At 34.7% G+C, this 21849-nt stretch overlaps 2 protein-coding genes across 3 annotated transcripts in view; one reads left to right on the plus strand and one right to left on the minus strand.

Moving 5' to 3' along the window:
- The window catches only part of LOC113518986 (ER membrane protein complex subunit 1), a 25918-nt gene extending 18433 nt beyond the window's left edge, over nt 1-7485 (plus strand). The window contains exon 16 of the mRNA XM_052898460.1: nt 304-7485. Coding sequence (XP_052754420.1) covers nt 304-464 — 161 coding nt within the window. The 3' untranslated portion in view covers nt 465-7485. The remainder of the gene's footprint in view (nt 1-303) is intronic.
- The window catches only part of LOC113517930 (TELO2-interacting protein 1 homolog), a 20537-nt gene continuing 6165 nt past the window's right edge, over nt 7478-21849 (minus strand). For both annotated transcript variants that reach the window (XM_052898459.1, XM_052898458.1), the window contains exons 6-18: nt 21153-21315; nt 19901-20109; nt 18511-18705; nt 17493-17693; nt 15871-16041; nt 14666-14887; nt 13081-13223; nt 11596-11691; nt 10762-11077; nt 10489-10598; nt 9941-10128; nt 9017-9245; nt 7478-7737 (exon numbers count right to left, since the gene is read on the minus strand). In XM_052898459.1, coding sequence (XP_052754419.1) covers nt 7525-7737; nt 9017-9245; nt 9941-10128; nt 10489-10598; nt 10762-11077; nt 11596-11691; nt 13081-13223; nt 14666-14887; nt 15871-16041; nt 17493-17693; nt 18511-18705; nt 19901-20109; nt 21153-21315 — 2456 coding nt within the window. In that variant the 3' untranslated portion in view covers nt 7478-7524. The remainder of the gene's footprint in view (nt 7738-9016; nt 9246-9940; nt 10129-10488; nt 10599-10761; nt 11078-11595; nt 11692-13080; nt 13224-14665; nt 14888-15870; nt 16042-17492; nt 17694-18510; nt 18706-19900; nt 20110-21152; nt 21316-21849) is intronic.

Here is a 21849-nt window from a genome sequence, read left to right on the forward strand (position 1 = left end):
TGAATTCATCATGATAGACTAAATGGTCTATTTCATTCTCATCAATTACCCTACACTGGCGCTCTGCCAGCGTATCCCGTTAGCGCAGGCGGGGCTACCATACCATTTTCACCCATCAAAAAAAAAAACATACACCATATGTAAATACAAACATGTACAAAACTGCACACCTATACACCTTATCTATACATTTCCACGTCAACACTCACATCTCTAATACTCATTACTATTATTATTATTTTTTTTTATTAAAAATATTTCTTGCCATGTCTTTTTTTCATCTATGTAATTTTTTGTTTTCAGATTTGTTCTACACCCGAGTGGCGCCGTCGAAGACGTTCGATCTATTGAAAGATGACTTCGACTACAACCTTATTACTATTGTCTTAGCCGCGCTCATAGTGCTCACATACAGCACTAAATACTTAGCGTCGCGGAAAATGTTACGGATGGCCTGGAAGTGATGTTTATATTTTATATAGTGAGTTACAATCGATAAGGGAATCTGGACTGTGAGACTAGAATTGTATGGTTTAAATTTGTTTGCAGGAATGCCACTGTGAGGATTTGAATTGGACGCCTTTCATATATATTTCTATAGGTGACATATACATGTATATAATGTATAAAATAAAAATTTAGTGAATATAGTGCCACAAATGTAAGTTGTGGGCATCCTATGTATTTTTCAAATTGCTTGAATAACTTACTCCAAGGAGTGTAGTCGAAATCTCAAGATAGCTTTTAAAATTTCCCAGAATTCGTACAAGATAGGTTTAAAAGGAAAAAGAGTTCGACTATGTGTCTATAATCTCATATAGAAAGAGATACTGACATATGAACACAACTAGAAGTGCTTAATATAAATAGCATATCCCGAAATCGCCACGCAAGTGAGGTTTGGAGCAATGGCTAGTCTTATACAAATTACAATTATATATATTTATTTAAAATTTAAAAAATATGTGATGAGCATACAAATGTACTTAGGTATATATCACATATTTTTAATTTAACCAAATTAAGTTGAGCTCAAATTAAACATATGGCACTGTAATTACAAAATTATTATAACGATTTGTATCTATCTCTTTCATTTAAATTGGTATAAATGAGATAGCAATATTAGTCGAATACGGCCATTTGTATTTGCGCCTAAGGAATTGAATTCTCATTATAGGTGTAATAAAGTATAATATGCCAAAACCCAGCCGACAGTATTAATGAAAATTATAAATTATCATAAATACAATAGAGTCTTGATTGTCCGAACCAAATAAACCACGGGTATTCCGTATAATCGAAAATCCGGATAATCGATTTCAAAGTCGAATCGAACAATAAATTTTAATATTTTTTTTTATTATGAAAAAGGTTTTATATACATAATTTAGACAATACAATATAAAAGAAAACTACGAGCTATAAATATAATGGATTACATAATATCTATTTACCCAATTAATACCATAAAACCATTTCTAAATCGGTAATTAGAGCCGTGAAGAATAAGTCCGGATAATCGAATATTCGGATAACCAATGTTCGGATAATCGAGATTCTACTGTATTTCACTACACTTACCAGCTCAGATTTCACCACTTACTATTCAGCTCACAGTCCAGACGTCACTAATTTTAAATAGACTTTTTAAAGAAAAACATATAAATATGATAGTGTTGTGGTCGTGCGTAGTGAGTATCGAGTAACTATGAAACATACTGCAAAATTATATGTAATATATAATAAATGTATAACAATAATCGACACAATAACAGATGATTTGTTCAAATAAATTATTTATTCACAGTAGTATGTCTTTGCATATTTTTTTTTTTTGTAAAAAAAAAGTTGAATGATACCATTGACCAACGACATATATTTCATAAAAGTAGTACTGTATTTTTTTAGTTTTTTTTTTTTATGTGCAGTTAAGTAAATGGATGGATATGCGATAAGAGGTACAGTTTTTTTTTTTTTTTAATTTAGGAATACCACTGAAAGTAAACATTATATAGAGTTCTAGAGATCTCATACTACATATGTACAGAATACTTGGAATGTATTTATTGGAACCAAGCCAATTCGTGTGATTATTATTATGTAAGTGAGCAAATAAAGACATACTACAATGAATAGACAATTATAGTGAATTTATTGATTAGCTAGTGCAATTTAGATATATTATTATTTATTTGCAAAACGGTTGGTAAATGTTTAATCAAATAATACCATTCCAGGAATTATCACTGAACAAACATTGTAAAATTATAACGGCCGTTCACACTTTGAAATTATTTATTTATTTATATATATACATAGTTTTGTTGAGCTTTACAAATTTACCAATGCACTAACCAAAAACTAAATAATCATTTTTGTATCATTATAGATACAATAATGGTAAATAATAATAAAGAAAATGTAATAATGATGTAAAGAATAAATATTAAAAATGCATTTCTGCTTAATTTGTTACCTCTCTGCAAAAATCTTTTATAAAAAAAAATTGTTTATAAATAAAATACATGTGAAATTGTTTTAAGGATGGGCTATTAATATTACTATATGTAACTCAATTGATAGAATTTCTTTCTCAATTAAGAAATTTATTTTTGTTCGATTATTACAAAAATGAATGACTGAAAACAGAAAACATGTTGTTCTTATTTGGCCAATACATTTATTAGAATAAATAAATAATTTTTATTTAACGAAATGATTGTTGTAATTTTATACTGATACTAGCTTTCCGTCTGCTATTGCGTACACGTGAATTTCAGAAGTAATAATACTAATGAAATAGTTCACTCTAGATGCGCCACCAAGACGAAACATATACCAGGTTTTAAGTTACATCTCTCGGAACAAGACTTTGTAAACATATAATTTGGTGCAACAGTTTTTGCGTGATATTGGTACAAACATACAGACAGACAAACTTTCTAAAATGTCTTTCATGTACAAACATCATCTAGTTACAATTTTGTTATATTAGTAAGATTTTATTTCAACAAAAATTATGTGAAATTTCAATGTCGTATGAAATTGGTTTGGTATACGATTCTAAACAATATATTTTCAGGCAATTATGTTTACATTTTGACCCAGACATATCTTTCTATACATTATAATTTATTTCAAAGTGTGCGCGGCCTATCTTTACATAATTTTTCTAAAATAATTAACGAATAAAATTCAACATGTAAATCACCTAATTCATTACATATATCTTCACTATGTACAGCATTTAAAAAAATGTAGTTGTCATTTCTTCAAATTACCATAAATAGTTCGAAATACATATTTTATACAATCACAATGATTTTAGAATATTTAAAATGTAAATTACAGATGTAATTAATATTTTAAATAATTTAGTAACATTCAAAATTATTTTTAAATGTAAATTTGAATGTATTTTATAATTTGTAATGTGTATAACATTGTGAGGTCGACATTGTTAAAGTTAGCAAATGACCTCTATAATTTGAATGTAATGTAACATATAACAAAGTAAATCTCATGTAATAAAAAAGTGACTATCCATCAATACAGTGAGAGAGCTAAAATAACAGTCTAAAATTCCTAAGTATCATAACCAATATTTTTGTTGTGAATCATCGCCATATCAGCTGTTAACTGTCCACTGCTGAATATAGGCCTCTTATATCAAGAGATTTTGCCAGTAATTGCCAACGCTTTGCAGGTGAGTTGGCAACCGCAGTAAGGCTTTGATGATGTTTTAAGAGGGACGCTACTGCCCATCCATTAATCATTAGATTCCTGTAGTCGCCTCTCACGACACCCACGGGAAAGGAAGTGGTAGCCCATTCTATGCTGGGACTACACCGCTAATTGTTGTCAGTGTTACATTACAATTAAACTAGTTATACATAAATTAATGATTTATTTTTCTCTTCACAAAATGCAGTAAAAACCAGCTTGAGGTACAATTTAACATGTGACCCATAGCAACTCGAGGTACAATTTAACATGTGACCCTGGTTTTATGAGAGACTGGTGTCCGCAGTAGGTTTTGAAAAGACCTGTAACTTTAATATATACGAGTAATCTATTCAGTACTTTTTGTAACATGTTTGCAATGGTCATATGATGACAATTTTACTACAATCTTTTTTTAACGAGGTGCCTTTATGTGAACATTGCAAACATAGGTATGTTTCTTATACGCAGTATATTACACATACTATTAGCGTAATTATATTGCAATGAAATGTAAACAGTTTTTATTAAAATAATATCGTAAATAAATGATAGTGATAGCCCGAATTTGATATGAAGTTCGAATAATTATTAAACGAGAGTTTAATGATGAGAATTATACAAAAAAGTGCTGTAATTTTTTAAATTAAAGATCGCGGAGCGTTGTTTCGTGTGCAAAAAGAAAAAATGTTTTATTTAATAAAATATCTCAAAGTTGTCATTTAAAGGGTTTACATTGTACTGCATGCAAATATATCAACCTTATGCAAATGTTCACGACCTATTAAACAAAATAAGCTGAATGTAGATAGTGTATAATAATATCACGCGATCACTTAGATATTTTAGGGAATGTTATGGTATTTAATTTTAAGTGAGTTGTTATTTACGAAGGTTGAATTAGCTAAAGTTGATGACTGATCTTTCTCATTTCAACGTAATGTAACATGTAAAGAACATGTTACATTGCAACATGTTTGTAATGTAACATGTTATATTGTATCTTGTGTGTAATGTAACATGTTACATTGTAATTTCTGTGTAATATAACACGACTATTTCTTTATCATCGAAACAACAATTCAAGCCAAAATATCTGACATCGGAGCCTCATTTCCTACTCGTTACGAATCTTACATTATGCAAAATTTTAGGTCAGTCGTTGGCATAAAATTTCCTTCCCATTTTGTTCAAAGTTTTTTTTACTGAACATTTTAGATACAATTCTGTTCCAATTATTTTAACTTATGTTGGACGGAAAATGCCGCAAGAGCATGAACCTTGCATATCCATACAGTTTAGGTATTTGTATAGTTCTGCGAATGTGTAATAGCTATTATATATTATATATATATAGTACACAGGCTTTAAGGGAAGACCCATAACTGTTTACAATATTAGTTCAACCAAATGGACTTTCCTACCGTGAATTAATTTAATTGCATATTTTGTTTGAGGGTTGATTTAATCGTGTTGGTTTTTAGAAAAAATTGTTGTCTAAAATTTTTAAATTTAAGGTTTTTTTCTCTTGCTATGTTAGATATGGGTTAGCGTATTGTAAATTACCAAATGCGATCAAAGCCGATCGTAATCAGTTTAAAGGATTTGAATTTTGTTTACGCTGTTATGTACTTTCTATGACAGTTCTTAGGGGTTATTTTTTAATGGTTCCTACAACTATTCCTTTCTCGATTTTTTTTAATAATTATTTGTTTTACTTCTCACAATGTTTAATTCTTTATTAAAATACTTTTGTTGTATTCTTAACTATGTTTTAACAATAAAAAAAAAAAAAGAAATAATAGAAATTCGATGACAAATAACAGAACTCTAAGTGGACAAAATGTCCCCCGTTTATACAAGACTTTAATGGAAACCTCCTTGGGTTCAATGAGGACCCAGCGACAATCTTTGTCAGGCCCTATAAAGGTAATGCATTTGATTTGTTGTGTCTATTTTTAATTTTATAAATACGTGCACCTTGCTATGTTCTATTATTCTAATGTATAATAACTTAAAAAAATGCTGTTCTTCATGTGATGTAATTGCTCACGATCAATTTTATTGTTATTTATTATAACTCAATCATTTTAACTAGTTGATATTGTTGAGCAAAACCTGACGCTGATTTATATACTTATTCTTTTTTTTAATCGTATTATTAATGTATACTAAATACGATTTTAAACATTAGCAAACGTCAAAGACATCAGAATTATGTATTACCCATGGTATTGTTTATACCTATAGGTAATAGTTACCGCTTTCCATCAGGTGAGCTGTTAGCTTATTTGCCATTCTAAGTTGTATAGAAAATTACAATTTTTTTAAGGAAACTGCGTCGGTTTTTAATGAACGATCTGTAGATCGGTTAGTCGCATCAAAGTGCATTTGTGTTAACTACAGTGAAAATTTTGACACTCTTCTTCCAAGTCTGTCATCATAACAGTTTGATACTCAGATTTTTTTTTTTATATATGTGCCAAATTTCAGTTTATTTTGAAAACTGTTGTATAAAATTACTTGCAAAATTTGTTTCAAAATATATTTAATAAGACAGTTATGGTTGGATAGTTTACTCGCAAATTAGAGATGAAATTGCCTTCATTCAATTTAATCAACTGACATTTAATCGCATGAGCATGTAATTCGATTAAAAATGTCGTAAGTTATGAATGAGAATAATGTTTTTGTCAACTGTAGTTTTGTTTTGAAATGTAGTTAACAAATCATAATAAAATATATCTTGTTCCGTACTTATTTTGGTTTATATTTAGTCTGACACAATAGCAAGAGTACGTTAGTGAGTGGTCGACTTATTTCAAACGACTTGTTAAAATAATTGAGTGTATATTTAGAATTAAGTCTAAAGTATTGTTAAAAACATTGGTACTATTCTGTTATTTGCTTTTGTATTAGTTTGGTATAATTTGCATTTGTTTAAAGTTACGTAACGCGTAAATTACATGTGGTAAATTGGTATCTAAGTTAGGAACTGTGTAAATTGTGTAATCTAGTTACGAGGCATGTATATTACAATTTTGCGTGTTGCAAGTCTCGTAAATTACGGGTACTAATTTCGTAATTCGTGTAAATTACGCGTAGAAATTTAGTGACTTGCAATCGCGTAAATTACGCGATTTTATGAATTGCATGTCGCAAAAATTACGTGCCACAACCCGTTAGATTACATATGTGCTGCACAAGTATTTTATGTAAATGTAATTGGATACGGTGAAATTAAATGAAGACTAACTTTAATATTTTATTTTTGTCATGTTTTTCCATTCTATTAAAAATTTTTATTCCTCTATACGAACAATATTTAGCTAAGGATTTTATGTATTTAGCTAAACAAATTACAAGGTTACCAAATGAATTAGAATTTATTAAGTTAATGGTAATATGGTCTAATAATTCATCGTTCGGCCCTAATGTATCGGTTTTACCTCACATCTTTCATAATAATTGTATAAAATTTTTGAACAGTGTTTTTTTTTTAATGGAGCCACGAATGTATTAAATTGATAGAATGGTTATTAGGGTGCGTATTCACTATAATTCATTATTCGTTTCGAAATGAACATTACATCTAATTAAATATGCTATGCTCCCGGTCGATACGCACCTTTATATGTTTAATTCGAATGTAATGAAAAGATGTGAGTGCGGTTGCATTAGATTGTGTAATCTGTATATTAAAATGGGTATTTGTTTCTGTCAAAAGTGTTTATATAAAATAAAAAGGAAATACTGCCATTTATGTTTTATTTTTTATTTTTTTTTTTACAAAACGACTTAACTAATATTATAATTAAATATTAACTTGATATTTGCTTCGTAGTTTTTGTTTTTGGCATTGAACGGAGTGCCGGTGACGGGCTGTAGGGACATATGCGGTGTAGGAGGCGGGTTCAACACGTGGCTATTGTTGCAAAGGTTCCTCAAATGATGCCAAGCAGCCCCGTAATCGTAGTCTAAGATTATTTTGAAGAATTCTACGGCCAGTGCCTGTAACAATACAAACAAGTAATTGATAGTTTTTTGTCGCATTAAGTCACAAATGGGAGTTTGTTATAAGTTCATTGCAAATTTACAACTCGCCTTTGTACATATTAACACACGTATATAGATTAAGCTGGTTACATATCTTTTCTTTTTAATGGATGATAATTGAATGGTAACCCCGCCTGCGCTATCGGTATACACTGGCGGGGCACCAATGATGATGATGGGTGAGGATGAAATAGGTCAGGTAGTCCACCGTGACGAATCTAACAATAAATCAATCACGATGGTTTCCAGGGGGAACCACGAGGAGGTCGACTTGATAGTTTGAGGAAACGATAAAGGAGAAGATATGTACTGAGTGTCAAGTTCATTAACTTCATCTTCGTATGCGTGGATTTTGGAAGAAGGAAGACATTATGTCTTTCATAAAATAAGAGATGGCAATTAACACGATTTTTTTAATGAATGTAAAAGGAATGGTGTTTCTGTCTGCGCTATCGGTATACGCTGGCAGGACACCAGTGAGGGATGATAGGTGAGGATGAAACAGGTCACTTCGCATATCGTGATGAATTTGTCGTTCAAAAACGTTCACGCTCATTTTTTTACTTTATCCGAGCAGTAAGTACTTTATATTATTCTCAATTTCATGTATAATATAGTATATGTCATATATGTGCAAGTATATTTATATATATATATATATATATATATATATATATATATATATATATATATATATATATATATATATATATGTTTATATATATTCTTAATATGTATGTATATATTATTACTAGTACCGCATTCGAGTATTCCGACACTTCCCTATGGTTCACTGGGAGAGGATGGTTTTAGCAGTAAGTCCGCCATGTACACATATTTGTTCTAATGAATAAATAAATAAATTCGACATGGAGGTCAATCTGTTAGGGCATATTGTTACTAATGTGCCTGGCTCAGATCTCATTACTAACAATCCTTTGCCCCCCCCCCCACGGGATCATTTAGGTAAACTATGATGATTCACATTCTTGACGTCACGACCAGGTTACACTGGCAGCGGTTATAGTAAGTAGTCTAGTACTAGACGGAATATCAAAATAAAACATATACCAGATTTTAAATTACACTTTCAGGAACACAATTGTTTAGACAGACAAAAATTCTAAAAATGATTATTTCAACTCTTATTGCTTTTATTAAGATAATTCCAATATTTTTTCTTAAATATCTATTTTTTATTTTATTTATTATTATCATAAAGAGAATGCAATACCTGTAAAGGTTTGGGTTGTTTCTTCGACAAGTACACGTCGACGCAGTTCATCGCTTCGTCCAAGTGTTCGTCATGCAGTCCTAGGTTGACGGCGAGACGCGGCAGGGTGGCGAGGGTGGCTGCCTGCAGTGAATACGCCTGGCTGTTCCTATACGCTGACCCCGCGTCCTTCAGATAGCTCTCGGACGATGATTTGTGTAGGTTTTTGTAGATATTCGGCAGGACCTCCCTGTGGATATATATATATTATATAGTCACCACTGGTGTTTCTTTAAATACAAAATATCTTTATTTAAATAGACTTGTTTACAAACACTTAAATCATATTTTTTTTTATCTACAGCAAGTTTGCAAAGTTGTTATTTGCTGAGAAGAACCCGTAATAAACTCAAAAGTTACTCTTTTAAGTCTCTCTCAACATTACGTGTATTTATTTAAATACATAGTCATTAAAAAGCCCGTGCGTGATCGCCTAACACCATGCACATTTGTCATTTAAGTAATAATTTAGTTAAGGCTTTGTTTCTTAATAGAACACTTTAGTGACCATTTTAAGTCTCAATGTGTTTCGGTTTGAAAGATGGGATAGGGCAGTGTAGGTACAAAGGAATAACGCTTTAGTCCTCAAGAATGGCAAGGCATGGGGGGGGGGGGGTATTATGAGTGAAACAGTATACTCTGCTATGTCTATGGTACTGCTCATGTCTATAGGCGACAATTACCACTTACCATAAGGTGGGCCGTCAGCTTGTTTGCCATTCTAAATTGCATAAAAAAAGTTGTTATCTGTCCAGTACTGAACATAGGCATGCTCCATAGTCTGCCATAAGGAACGGTCCTGAGCCACCTGCATTCACTGATTCCCTGCAATGCAATTTCTAATATTAACAACATTTGTATTTTCGTACAAAGAAAAAAACTCACTTGACAGCTCTGCTCAATATGAAGTCCTTGGAGAGTTCCGCCAGCGTGAGGAAAAGTTGTAACGCTTGCGTGAGGCATGGTATATCCTGGGCAGCGAAGGTGGCGACCAGCGGCGCCCAGCTGCGGTGCACGAGCGGCAGCAGCTGGTCCTCGTGCGACCGCAGCTGCTGCAGGCCCTCCTTCACTATCTGCAATAGAGAACAGGAATAAGAATAAAATGTGGGAAAATTTAAAATATAGTTTTTATTTATAAGCTCAGCAAAGTAGGAAATAAAAATAAAAAAAGAAGTAGCAGACTGGTAGTTCACGTTACTAACGATTCCCTGATGAAAGCATATACTACTAGCAATAGAGCAGTTAGACCTATTGCTAATAATTCATCCCCCCCCCCCCCTAGTTAGGAAGTTACATCATTCTAGACGTAGTGCATATGTCATCCTAAGGTACATCACGTAGTTTTCAGTGACTAAGAATCCCACACGGCAGGTAGGATGGTCATTCTTAAGAATTTCCATTTAAAAAAGGAATGAGGGTAGATTATCGCTAACCTGCAACGCCAGCATGGCCTCATCGCGACTCTTTGAGCTGATGAAGTGTATGCACCGGTTTATGATCGTCACAGTTACAGTGACGTGTTGGGGGAGAGGCGGTTTTTCTTCTGTAAATTAAAAAAAAATATATTTTTAATCTATGACAAGGAGATGGAGTTCTCTATCAAAAGAAGTAGGGTAGTTAATTTTAAACTTTCGCGTTGTTTACACATTTTAAATAATATATTTAGAATGTGTAAACATAAGTATATTTGTCGGTTTAAAACTAACCAGTAACTCGATCGTCATAATCCAATATATTGTCTTCTTTATTTTTTAAATCTTCTTGGTACATCTCTTCTATAGTCTTGCCACTTTCTTTCTCAAACTCATCATTGCTCATCAACCTCTCCGATTCCTCTTCATTCTTTATATATTCTTTCAGATCATTAAATATGTTTATATTCGAGTGAACATTGTCTTCGTCCGATTCGTTTGGAGTCTCTGCTGGGTACCACCTTCGTATACATTGTACGAATGTTAGGAACACTTGTAAGTAGTCATATAGATTGTTCTCGTAATATTTATCGCAACTTTGCACTAGTACCTGAAATATGAGATTTAATCATGCATTATAATTAGTTATTAGTGAATTTACACGGTACAGAGGAATAACACCTGAGTCCTCAGGAATGGCAACGCATGAGGAGTATCATGGGCGAAACAGTACACTCTGTTATGTCCATGGTACTGCTAATGTCTATAGGCGACGGTTACCACTTTCCATAATCAATAACATCTGAGTCCTCAGGAATAGCAACGCACGGGGGGTATCATGAGCGAAACAGTATATTCTGTTATGTCCATGGTACTGTTCATGTCTATAAGTAACGATTCTATCAAGTGGGCTGTCAAGCTTGTTTGTCATTCTAAGTTGTTAAAAAAAAAAATATTAGACTCCACATATTACATGCATTAAATAACCCTCCCACATGATTCCGTAGAGAAAAAAGAGAAAATACATGATGCAATATGTCATTAAATAAATGAAACTTTTTACAAAATTTCGAGTTATTCCACTGCATTCTAAAATGTTTTCAATAACAAGTTTTCCGGTTTACTCACATCTTCTACAATGCTGTACAGACAGTCCGACATAGAGACGTCGCTGTACTTCATTACAACAGACAGTATCTGCAATGCCGACTGACTATTCCACGCCTGTAATGTAAAGTGTTTATTTTATTTATTTATTTATTTACACTTTATTGCACCAAGTGAGAAGAGATACAAAAGGCGGCCTTATCGCTAAGCAATCTCTTCCAGACAACCTTTGGTTAGAGGACATTGAGAAAAATACAAACATATATACATACATACATACACATACACATACATATACATACAATATATACAAGTAACATGTACTGCAGTTATTTGTCACGATTGTTTGATCGTCATCGAGTCAATGTGTCAATTGTAGTAGGGGGAAAGGGATTGTTAGTAACGGAGAATGAGAATCCCATTGCTAGCAATATACCCAACCAGGTCGACCTCCTCGCGGTTCCCCCTGGAAACTATCATAGTTAATTCCTGATGAATTCATCATGATGGGCTAACTGGCCTGTTTTCATTCTCATCAATCACCCTTCACTGGTGCTTCGTCAGCGTATCGACGTTAGCGCGGGCGGGGTTACCATTCCATTTTCACCCATCAATAAAAATGTGTCAATAGTATGGAGCCATATCTATGTACATGCGTGCAGTGCCATAAAATTGTTGGTTTACTAAGAAATTTTTATAATTGTTAATTAACGATAATCAAATTTTTTAATTTAGCACTGCACGTACTAGGTCAATGTATTGCTCCACCAGTTTTGTATTAGTTTCCTACATTTGTATTTAATATATAAGATTATTTTTATTTCTTAATTTTGTCAGTTAAAACCGAACCATTGGTAATATACATTTCCACAAATCTCGTCGTCTCTATACAACCCGCAACAAAAAGTATGGATTAATTGAAGAAATATAATTAAAGATTGTGTCACAAAAAAAATTGTGACAAAATAAGTAGTTTTGATCGAAAAACTAAACAACTAAACTGATTTTCATAAAATTTCTATGGCACCAATCTGTAAGTATATTTTTTCAGACAAAAAAAAGAACTTTTCAAATCCGTTTAGAACTGACAGAGTTATGAGGTAAATTTTGTAAAATCCATTGCTTACCAGAGGGAGACTTTGTACAAAAGTCGATTGCTTGGGTTCCTCTGTTCCATTCGTGTTTCAACCCTAAAGCAGTTGTGTTTGCATGACTGTGTTCCGGTTTGAAGGGTGGCATATGGCGTGAATTTACTGGGTACCGAGGAATAACACCTGAGTCCTCAGGAAAGGCAACGCATGGGGGGTATCATGGGCGAAACAGTATACTCTGTTATGTCCATGGTACTGCTCATGTCTGTAGGCGACGGTTACCACTTTCCATCAGGTGGGCTGTCAGCTTGTTAGCCATTCTAAGTTGTATAAAAAAAAACATCCAATTTTTGGTCCTGTTCCACCACTGTATGTAAATATTATGTATGTATAGTTGTAAATTCGGTTTGCATACCTTTTTGAGCCTCAACGTTACTTGATTGGTGAAATAGTCCGCGTTGCAGCGTATGAGCTCGGCCACGGTCGCATGACCGCACGCGTGCGCTATATCATTAATTGCCTTCAGTCCCGCCAGATGGAGCATCTCGTATTTGCTGCCTGAACACAAAAGAAATATTATGACCATTTTATGTCAAATTACATTTGGCAAACAGAGTATCTCGTCATCTATACTTATAATAAATAAATTACATGAAATATATTTCCAAAATAAAGGGGGTGATTTTTTTGATCCTGAAAAAATCAGTAAAATTTTTGTCTGTCTGTTATACATTATAGCGACGGATTTTAAATTGTCAATTATTTTTAATCTGGGCAGGTTGTAGTATACTTTTCATCATCTACGATCAATAGGAGCAGAGCAGTGAACAAATGTTGGGAAAACAGATACTCCATGTTTTTTTTAATGTAAAAATGTCCACTTGTGCGAAGCCGGGACGGGCATATATATATATATATATATATATATATATATATATATATATATATATATATATATATATATATATATATATATATATATATATAGTTTGAAAGGTTGTTATCTGTTGAGAAGAGTCTGCAAGAAACTCAACAGTTACTCTTTTAAATATACTATAGTATATATGTATATATATATATATATATATATATATATATATATATATTCGTTAGTTTCGCAAAAACTCAAAAAATTTGAATATTCTTTTTTGTTTTTATTTTGTTCATTATAATACAGGAGTGATTTATAAGAGACAAAAGTCGGAAAATACTAAAAGTAACTTTGTATGGCAATCGTCGTGTTGGTTCCGGCATGGAATGGACCACCCCTTCCTTACCCGTGGGTGTCGTAAGAGGCGACTAAGGGAAGGCGAGGGATAGACAGCAACGTCTCTCTTAAAACATCATCAATGGCCTAACTGCGGTTTCCAACACGCCTGACAAACGTGGCAGCTACTGGCAACCTCCCTAATGGTAAACACCAAAAGGAAACAGCCTCTAGTCCCCGGCTATTCCTGATTAAGTTAACTATAATAACGAAGCAGGGGGTGCTAAGAATTTCCAGCAGATGGCAATCACTACTTTGGATTACAACAGACGGCATTTTAGGCGATACGAAGTTGACCGAGTCATTCAGTATAACAAAAATAGACCAAATTTTATGCAAAGTTTTTTTAAGTATTTTTTTTTTTTATATATATATATAACAATATTCATTTGTTATTAAACCGTAAGTATCGACACATTGATTTTTTTTTATGGGTAAAAATGGTATGATAACCCTGTCTGCGCTAACGGATTACGCTCGCGGAGCACCAGTGACGGATGACAGATGAGAATGAAAACAGGCCAGTTAACCCATTATGATGAATTCATCAGGAATTAACCATGATAGTTTCCAGGGGAACAGCGAGGAGGTCGACTTGGTTGGGTATATTGCTAGCAATAGGATTCTCAGTCTCCATTACTAACAATCCCTTCCACCCCCCCCCCCCCCACACATTGATTAGTACAGTGCTTTACACACTGTACCTATATATACTTGTAATTAGCAAACATACCGACTCTTTCCAAGATCAAGCACAGGGTCTTGAGCATGTACGGCTGGTACTGCTCCCGGAGGCGCACAGCCACGACGCCAACGCCCTCTGTGAGCAGGCACGACAGCACCATGTTCTGCTGCGCGGTTGCTAGCGAGTGGCAGCCGCCGGTCGGCTTAGCCGTCCGCTGGTGCTGGTAACTGATGTCCGTGTAGCGGGTCTCAACGGTACCCTCGAACAGTCCTGTCATTACAATAAAAATCATCATCATCATCATCAGTTATCTGTTTATTGCTGAAGATAGCCTCCTCCATAGACTGCCATAAGGAATGGTCTTGAGCCACCTACACCCACTGACCATTCCTATAATGTATTTGAGGTATGTATTTGTAGATACAAAAGGGGGGTAAAGAGGCATCTTCAGGGTCGGCAACGCACGCGTAATACCTCTGGTATTGCAGATGTTCTCTACAGCGCTGTGCAGCTGTGCACATTGCACTGGGACACTCACAGCATCAGCTAAGCCAGTTTCTTTTACCTAACATGAGACACTTCTCATTTATAATATTTCTGTATTTTCTTTTGGAACTATTTGTTTTTTCTGTATTTATTTTTTAGTCTATTAAATATTTTTTATTGGAAATATGAGCATTATTTTGAACTTTTCGAGATAAATCAATATTTAAGCGACACACGAGTGAGCGAGCAAAAGTTGTATGAAAATCCATATCGGTCGTGTTTTTATGCCAGATAAATTACTATGTAAACTCATATGCAAATTAAAAATGGAGTGCGAAACATAGCTACCAAGGAGGTAACTAGTTTTTTTTAAATTTCGGGTTTCCAAATGAAAATGTTTATGAAAAAAAAAAACAAAGGAACACCGCCTGCGCGTGAAAAATTATTATGTTCGTTATTCGTCGGAGCACCAGTGAATTGTGTTTTTGTGATAGATGAGAATAAAAACAGTACTTTTCTCAGTTAGCCCATCATTTGCACGTTGTCCATCAATTCATCAGTAATGTACTATTATTGTAATTAATTGTAATGATTATTATCTATAAAATTCTATACTTAGGTCGACACGGTTGGGTATATTGCTAGCAATCAGGAGTTTGTTGTTATCCATTGACATAATAGGATCGCAAATTAGAGGCGAGCGATGCACCATAGTTATTTACATACAATTCACGGACATGACAGTTCTGCCTGTATTATCGTCTTACCCGGCACGGATTCCTTTGTCCACGCCCTCGGGTTGTACACGGTGACATCTAGAGTCTCGTCCTTAGTGATCGGTGCTTCCGTACTGGTCACTTCCAGTGGCAAATACCACATGTCTTCCTCTAAGTACGCGTCCAATATGCGCTTCACTAGGTGGATAGGGGATTTTGGAGCTGAAACCAAGTGTCATTATAAGTATTGTGCCATGTGGTCCCGGCATAGAATAATGTAATGTAAATTGAACTTTATTTTACGTACTTATACGGCATAAAATAGACCACCCACTCCTTTCCCGAGGATGTCGTAAGAGGCGACTAAGGAAACTTAATGGTCGAGAGATAGACAGCAATGCCCTCTTAAAACATCATCAAGGCTCAACTGTTGCCAATCTGCTTGTCAAGGACAGTTGCCATGCTGGTAGTTGCATATCTACTCCCCCTATCGGGTATGTTGCATATTGGCAAAACTACCCAATAGGGGGAGGTCTATATTAAGCAGTGGATTGGTAATGGCTGATATATGAAATTAGTTCTTTGAACTATATATATATATATTTTTGTTGGGTGAAAATGGTATGGTAACCCCGCTTGCGCTAACGGGATACGCTGACGGAGCACCAGTGAAGGGTGATAGATGAGGATGAAAACAGGCCAGTTAGCCCATCATGATGAATTCATCACGATAGTTTCCAGGGAGAACCGCGTGGAGGTCGACCTGGTTAGGTATATTGCTAGCAATGAGGTTTTTAGTCTCCATTACTAACAATCCCTTGCACTATATTAATTACCAATTGCCATTTCAGTTTGATGATTTCAATTATCGATTACTGGGAATCAATTTATGTAACTAAAGATCGTGGCTAAAAATATGCCGAATGAGGCTACCAAGTTTAGTCATTGATCATCCCGGGATCCCGAATGACAAAGGCACACACACATATATATATATATATATATATATATATATATATATATATATATATATATATATATATATATATATATATATATATATATATATATATATATATATTAGCATACATCAAAGACGAACTTTCTTCCAGTCAACCTAATACAGTGGCATAGGAAGTGTAGCTATAATAATTGGATATAATAATTAAAACAAATAATTAAAAATAATTTCTGAATGACCACAGACGTAAAAAAATAAATTATGTCATCATTAATCAATTGTAATACAAGATTTTGACTCTTATTTCAACCTCCTACCAAAAACTTCTTTTATGTTACCAGTAATAAGAAGGTTACCTTATGTTATCTTTTATTCGCCTATGGGGTCAGCTAAGCCATTTGGTTTAACAATACCGTAACGGTTGTCCGGTTGGGTAACCCATTAACTTTATCACTCGGGATCCCGGGTTTTTATTCTCTTTTTTTTTTTTACAACACAGGCAAACGAGCAAGCGGCTCACCTGATGGTAAGTGACTACCGCCGCCCATGGTCACCCACAACACCTACGGCATTGCAGGTGTGTTGCCGGCCTTTTAAAAAGGAATATGCTCTTTTCTTGAAGATTACGTTGTCGTATCGTCTGTAGTTGCCGATCTTTGGTCGTTGAAAATACGTGTGGATACGGAGGATCTAGCGCTGTCCTTAGCCTCACCGGCGGCCATCCAGTTGAGCAGGCAGGCGACCTCTGGCGGACGAGTCTGCTGCAGGGTGTCGAGCAGCGCGTCCAGCAGCAGCGCCGCGCACGCAGCGCCCCCTACCGCGCCGCACACGGCCCGCAGCCGCGCCTCGCCCGCGGCGTCCACGTGCCGCAAGCGGCGCCACGGGACACCACCCGGCGACGTCCAGCCCACATCTGCGCATATTACACTTATATTTTGTTATAAATTATATTGAATAATATTCTATAATTTGTTCACTATTCCTTAACATAGATTAAATAAAAAATAGGAAATTATTATATATATAAATAAATTCCGATAAAAAAAAGTAGGAAAATTGATTCAGAATTTGCGACATCGCGTAACATTAGTTACAAAAAAAAAACAGAATAAAAAAGCCATCCTTTAGAAGTCAATTAAAAACAAATATTGATACACGGGACTAAACAAATTTATATAATACTATCGAGTATAAATGTATCAATATCCTGAAACTGTAACCTGAACAGTTGGGGGGAAGTGATTATTAGTAATGCAGATAGCCAGTTCCACTGTTTTTTTTTGATGGGTGAAAATGGTATGGTAACCCCGCTTGCGCTAACGGGATACGCTGGCGGAGCACCAGTGAAGGGTGATAGATGAGAATGAAAACAGGCCAGTTAGCCCAGCATGATGAATTCATCAGGATTAACCATGATAGTTTCCAGGGGGAACCGCGAGGAGGTCGACCTGGTTGGGTATATTGTTAGCAATGGGATTCTCAGTCTTCATTACTAACAATCCCTTCCCCCCCAGTTCCACTGTTAGTATATACCCGGTCAGATCGATCTTCCTGCGACCCCCGTGGAAACCATCGTGCCGAATTCCAGGTATATTTATCACAATGGGCTAACCGTATACCCGGTGTATACCGTTAGACCAGGCGGGATTACCATTCCATTATCATTCATTACAAAAAAACCCAAACAGTTATTACTGTTTAAAAAGAATAAACAATTAGAGAGAGATTACCTGTGGCTGTACGATGGTTCAGCAGCGCTAGATCGGTGTGCAGTGTAGCGGCGGCCTGCAGCGCGGCACACAACCGCTGCAGACCGCTGCAGCCGCTGAGCGCGCGGCCTAGCCTCTGCTGGCTGGCTTCACCTGAACACAGCGCCTCCACGTACCCGTGCAGCAAGTTCAGCGCCGACAGTTTTCTGGCATCGTCTGTTATAAAAGCGTTATCAATTTCATAATTGTAAGGTACATCACTATTTCTTTATCATGAAAATGAAATTTTAGGGCTGAAAAAAAAACCCAATGTTAACATAATGATTATACCACAAAAGAAATGTTGTCTAAATTATATAATTATGAAAATTTGGACATTTCATCATGATTTTATTTTTTATTTTATGTGTATATTTTAATATAAGATTATTTGTCACTTTTCGTTTTTTTTTATACAACTTAGAAAGGCAAACTAGTTGACGGCCCACCTGATGGAAAGTGGTAACCGTCGTCTATAGACATGAGCAGTACCTTACTGTTTCGCCCATGATACCCCCCATGCGTTGCCATTCCTGTGGACTCATGTGTTATTCCTCTGTATCCTGTAAATTCACGAAAACACTTCAAACCGAAACACAGCCATGCAAACACAACTGCTTCACGATTGAAACACGAATGGGACAGAGGTACCCAAGCAATCGACTTTTGTACAAAGTCTCCGTCTACTGATTCTCTTTCAACATGATTACCATTCTTTGCAAGTATGAAATTCAAGGTGTTTTATTTTTATGGATAATAATGAAATGGTAGCCCCGCGCTATTGGTATACGCTGGTGGGGCACCAGTAAGGGATGATAGATGACGGTGAAATCAGGTCAGTTAGCATTTGTACTTCATACACATATGTATTATTCTTTAAGTAGTCCCATAAAGAGTAAATAGATAGATATCTCTCTTCGTCCTCTTCATTACTGAAGGTCGTGTCCTTGAAAGGTGTCTGTTGCCTCTCTTATGATGTTATTCCATTTTACACGGTCTTCAGCTTCTCGCAGATAGATATATAGATAGATAATTTATTTGCATTACTTACAGCACACAAATTACAACATATATATATATATATATATATATATATATATATATATATATATATATATATATATATATATATATATATATATATATATATATATATATATATATATATATATATAGATATATATATATATATATATATATATATATATATATATATATATATATATATATATATATAAAATATATATAAATACACAAAGCTAAATAAAATTTTTCGTTTGTGCGTGTGCCATAACAAATAAATAAATTAAAAATTAAAATGCAAAACAATTTGCTTTATGTTTATGTATTATTTATTCATTTATATTGTTACCTATATTGTTGAGTATGCTGGGCAAACTATTCAATGTGGCAAAAAAGTTATCACACAGTTGATCCATTATCCTCATCTTAGCGTCCTCGGAGCCCTCGTTGAAATACGTGTCGACTGCTTTCGAACAATACTCGGACACGAGCGGGTACTCGTCCTTCGCCAGTGCTATCAGAATGTCTAACGCTATCGGCACAGAGGGTTGCATGGTTCTGAAAATAAATAAAAACAAATATTCTTGTTATTGTGTTAGCCCTTAAGCCTCCCCGTAGGGGAGCTTTTGCCAGTAGTTGCTACACTTGGCAGGCGGGTTGGTACCGCAGTTCGGGTTTTGGTGATGATTACGCACACTTATAGTTTATATGGAGAAGTGCAGAATTTTAATATTTTTTTTATTAATTATGCTTATAAATACATAAAATCAATAAAAAAAATCATTACACACACTGTAATGTATTTGACACACACGCACATATCGTCATAGTCGTAGAATACTGACGGATCTGACAAAGATTACATATAAAGATCCGTCGGTATTCTACCACTATGACGATATATACTTTTTTTGTTAATTGTTAAAGTCTGTGGTCAAATTGAGAATAGATTTTGTTTGTCTAGTCTTACTGAATGTCAAACATAACCATAATAAATTCGATTATTATTATATTATTATGTTAAAATAAAGATTTTTTATGCAATTTAGAATGGCAAATAAGCTGATAGCCCACCTGATGGAAAGTGGTAACCGTTGCCTATAGACATGGCAGTACCATAGACACAACAGAGTATAATGTTTCGCCCATAATACTCCCATGCGTTGCTATTCCCGAGGACTCAGGTGTTATTCCTCTGTACCATGTAAATTCACTGCCATATCTCACCCTTCAAACCGAAACACAGCCATGCAAACACAACTGCTTCACGGTAGAAATACGAATGGAACAGAGGTGCACAAGCAAACGACTTTTGTACAAAGTCTCCGTCTGGTAAGTTTTTTTTTGATGGGTGAAAATGGTATGGTAACCCCGGGCTAATGGGATACGCTGGCGGAGCACCAGTGAAGGGTGATAGATGAGAATGAAAACAGGCCAGTTAGCCCATCATGATGAATTCATCAGGAATTAACCATGACAGTTTCCAGGGGGAACCGCGAGGAGGTCGACCTGGTTGGGTATATTGCTAGCAATGGGATTCTCAGTTTCCATTACTAACAATCCCTTTCCCCCCAGTCTGGTAGTTAGTAAGGTATCCTTACCGATTACATTCAATGAGGATTCTTGAGCAGTACACGGCCAACTCCTTCCTGACTTTATAATGCTCGTGCGTTTGCAGGGTCTGCAAGCTTTTTGTAATCAACACCAATCTTTCGCCGGCCATCGCGAACCATTCCGGTGATCGTTTGGTCACGCTTAATTTATCTGAAACGTGTAATAATTTTATTAAAAAAGAGCTATCATTTTGCAAGTAAATAAAATAATAATTAATAAAACAATTAATAAATAGCGAAAAGGCGATAAATTTACAAATTTTTGTATAAAACGTGAATCTTTCGAATCTGTTTTATTTATATTTAAAAAACATAATTTAAAAAAATAACCTAATTCATTTTACAAAAGAATTTTATTATATTATTTTTTATGCAACTTAGAATGTCAATCAAGCGGACGATCCACCTGATGGAAAGTGGTAACCGTCGCCTATAGACACGAACAGCATTATAGACATAACAGAGTATACTGTGTCACCCATGATACCTATCATGTGTTGCTATTCTTGAGAACTAAGGTGTTATAACTGTGTGTTTTGTTATTCCATTGTCATAATCCCACCCTTCAAATCTAACCACAGCCAATGAAATTACAATTGTAAGCACAATAACACGTATACACGACAAATATATGTCGACAACTTCGTATCCGGCACTCCTCCAACATGACAGCTCTATATTGGAT

This window comes from Galleria mellonella, unplaced genomic scaffold (assembly GCF_026898425.1).
Source record: "Galleria mellonella isolate WM207_F2 unplaced genomic scaffold, CSIRO_AGI_GalMel_v1 utg44, whole genome shotgun sequence".
In the NCBI taxonomy this organism is placed as follows: Eukaryota; Metazoa; Arthropoda; class Insecta; order Lepidoptera; family Pyralidae; genus Galleria; species Galleria mellonella.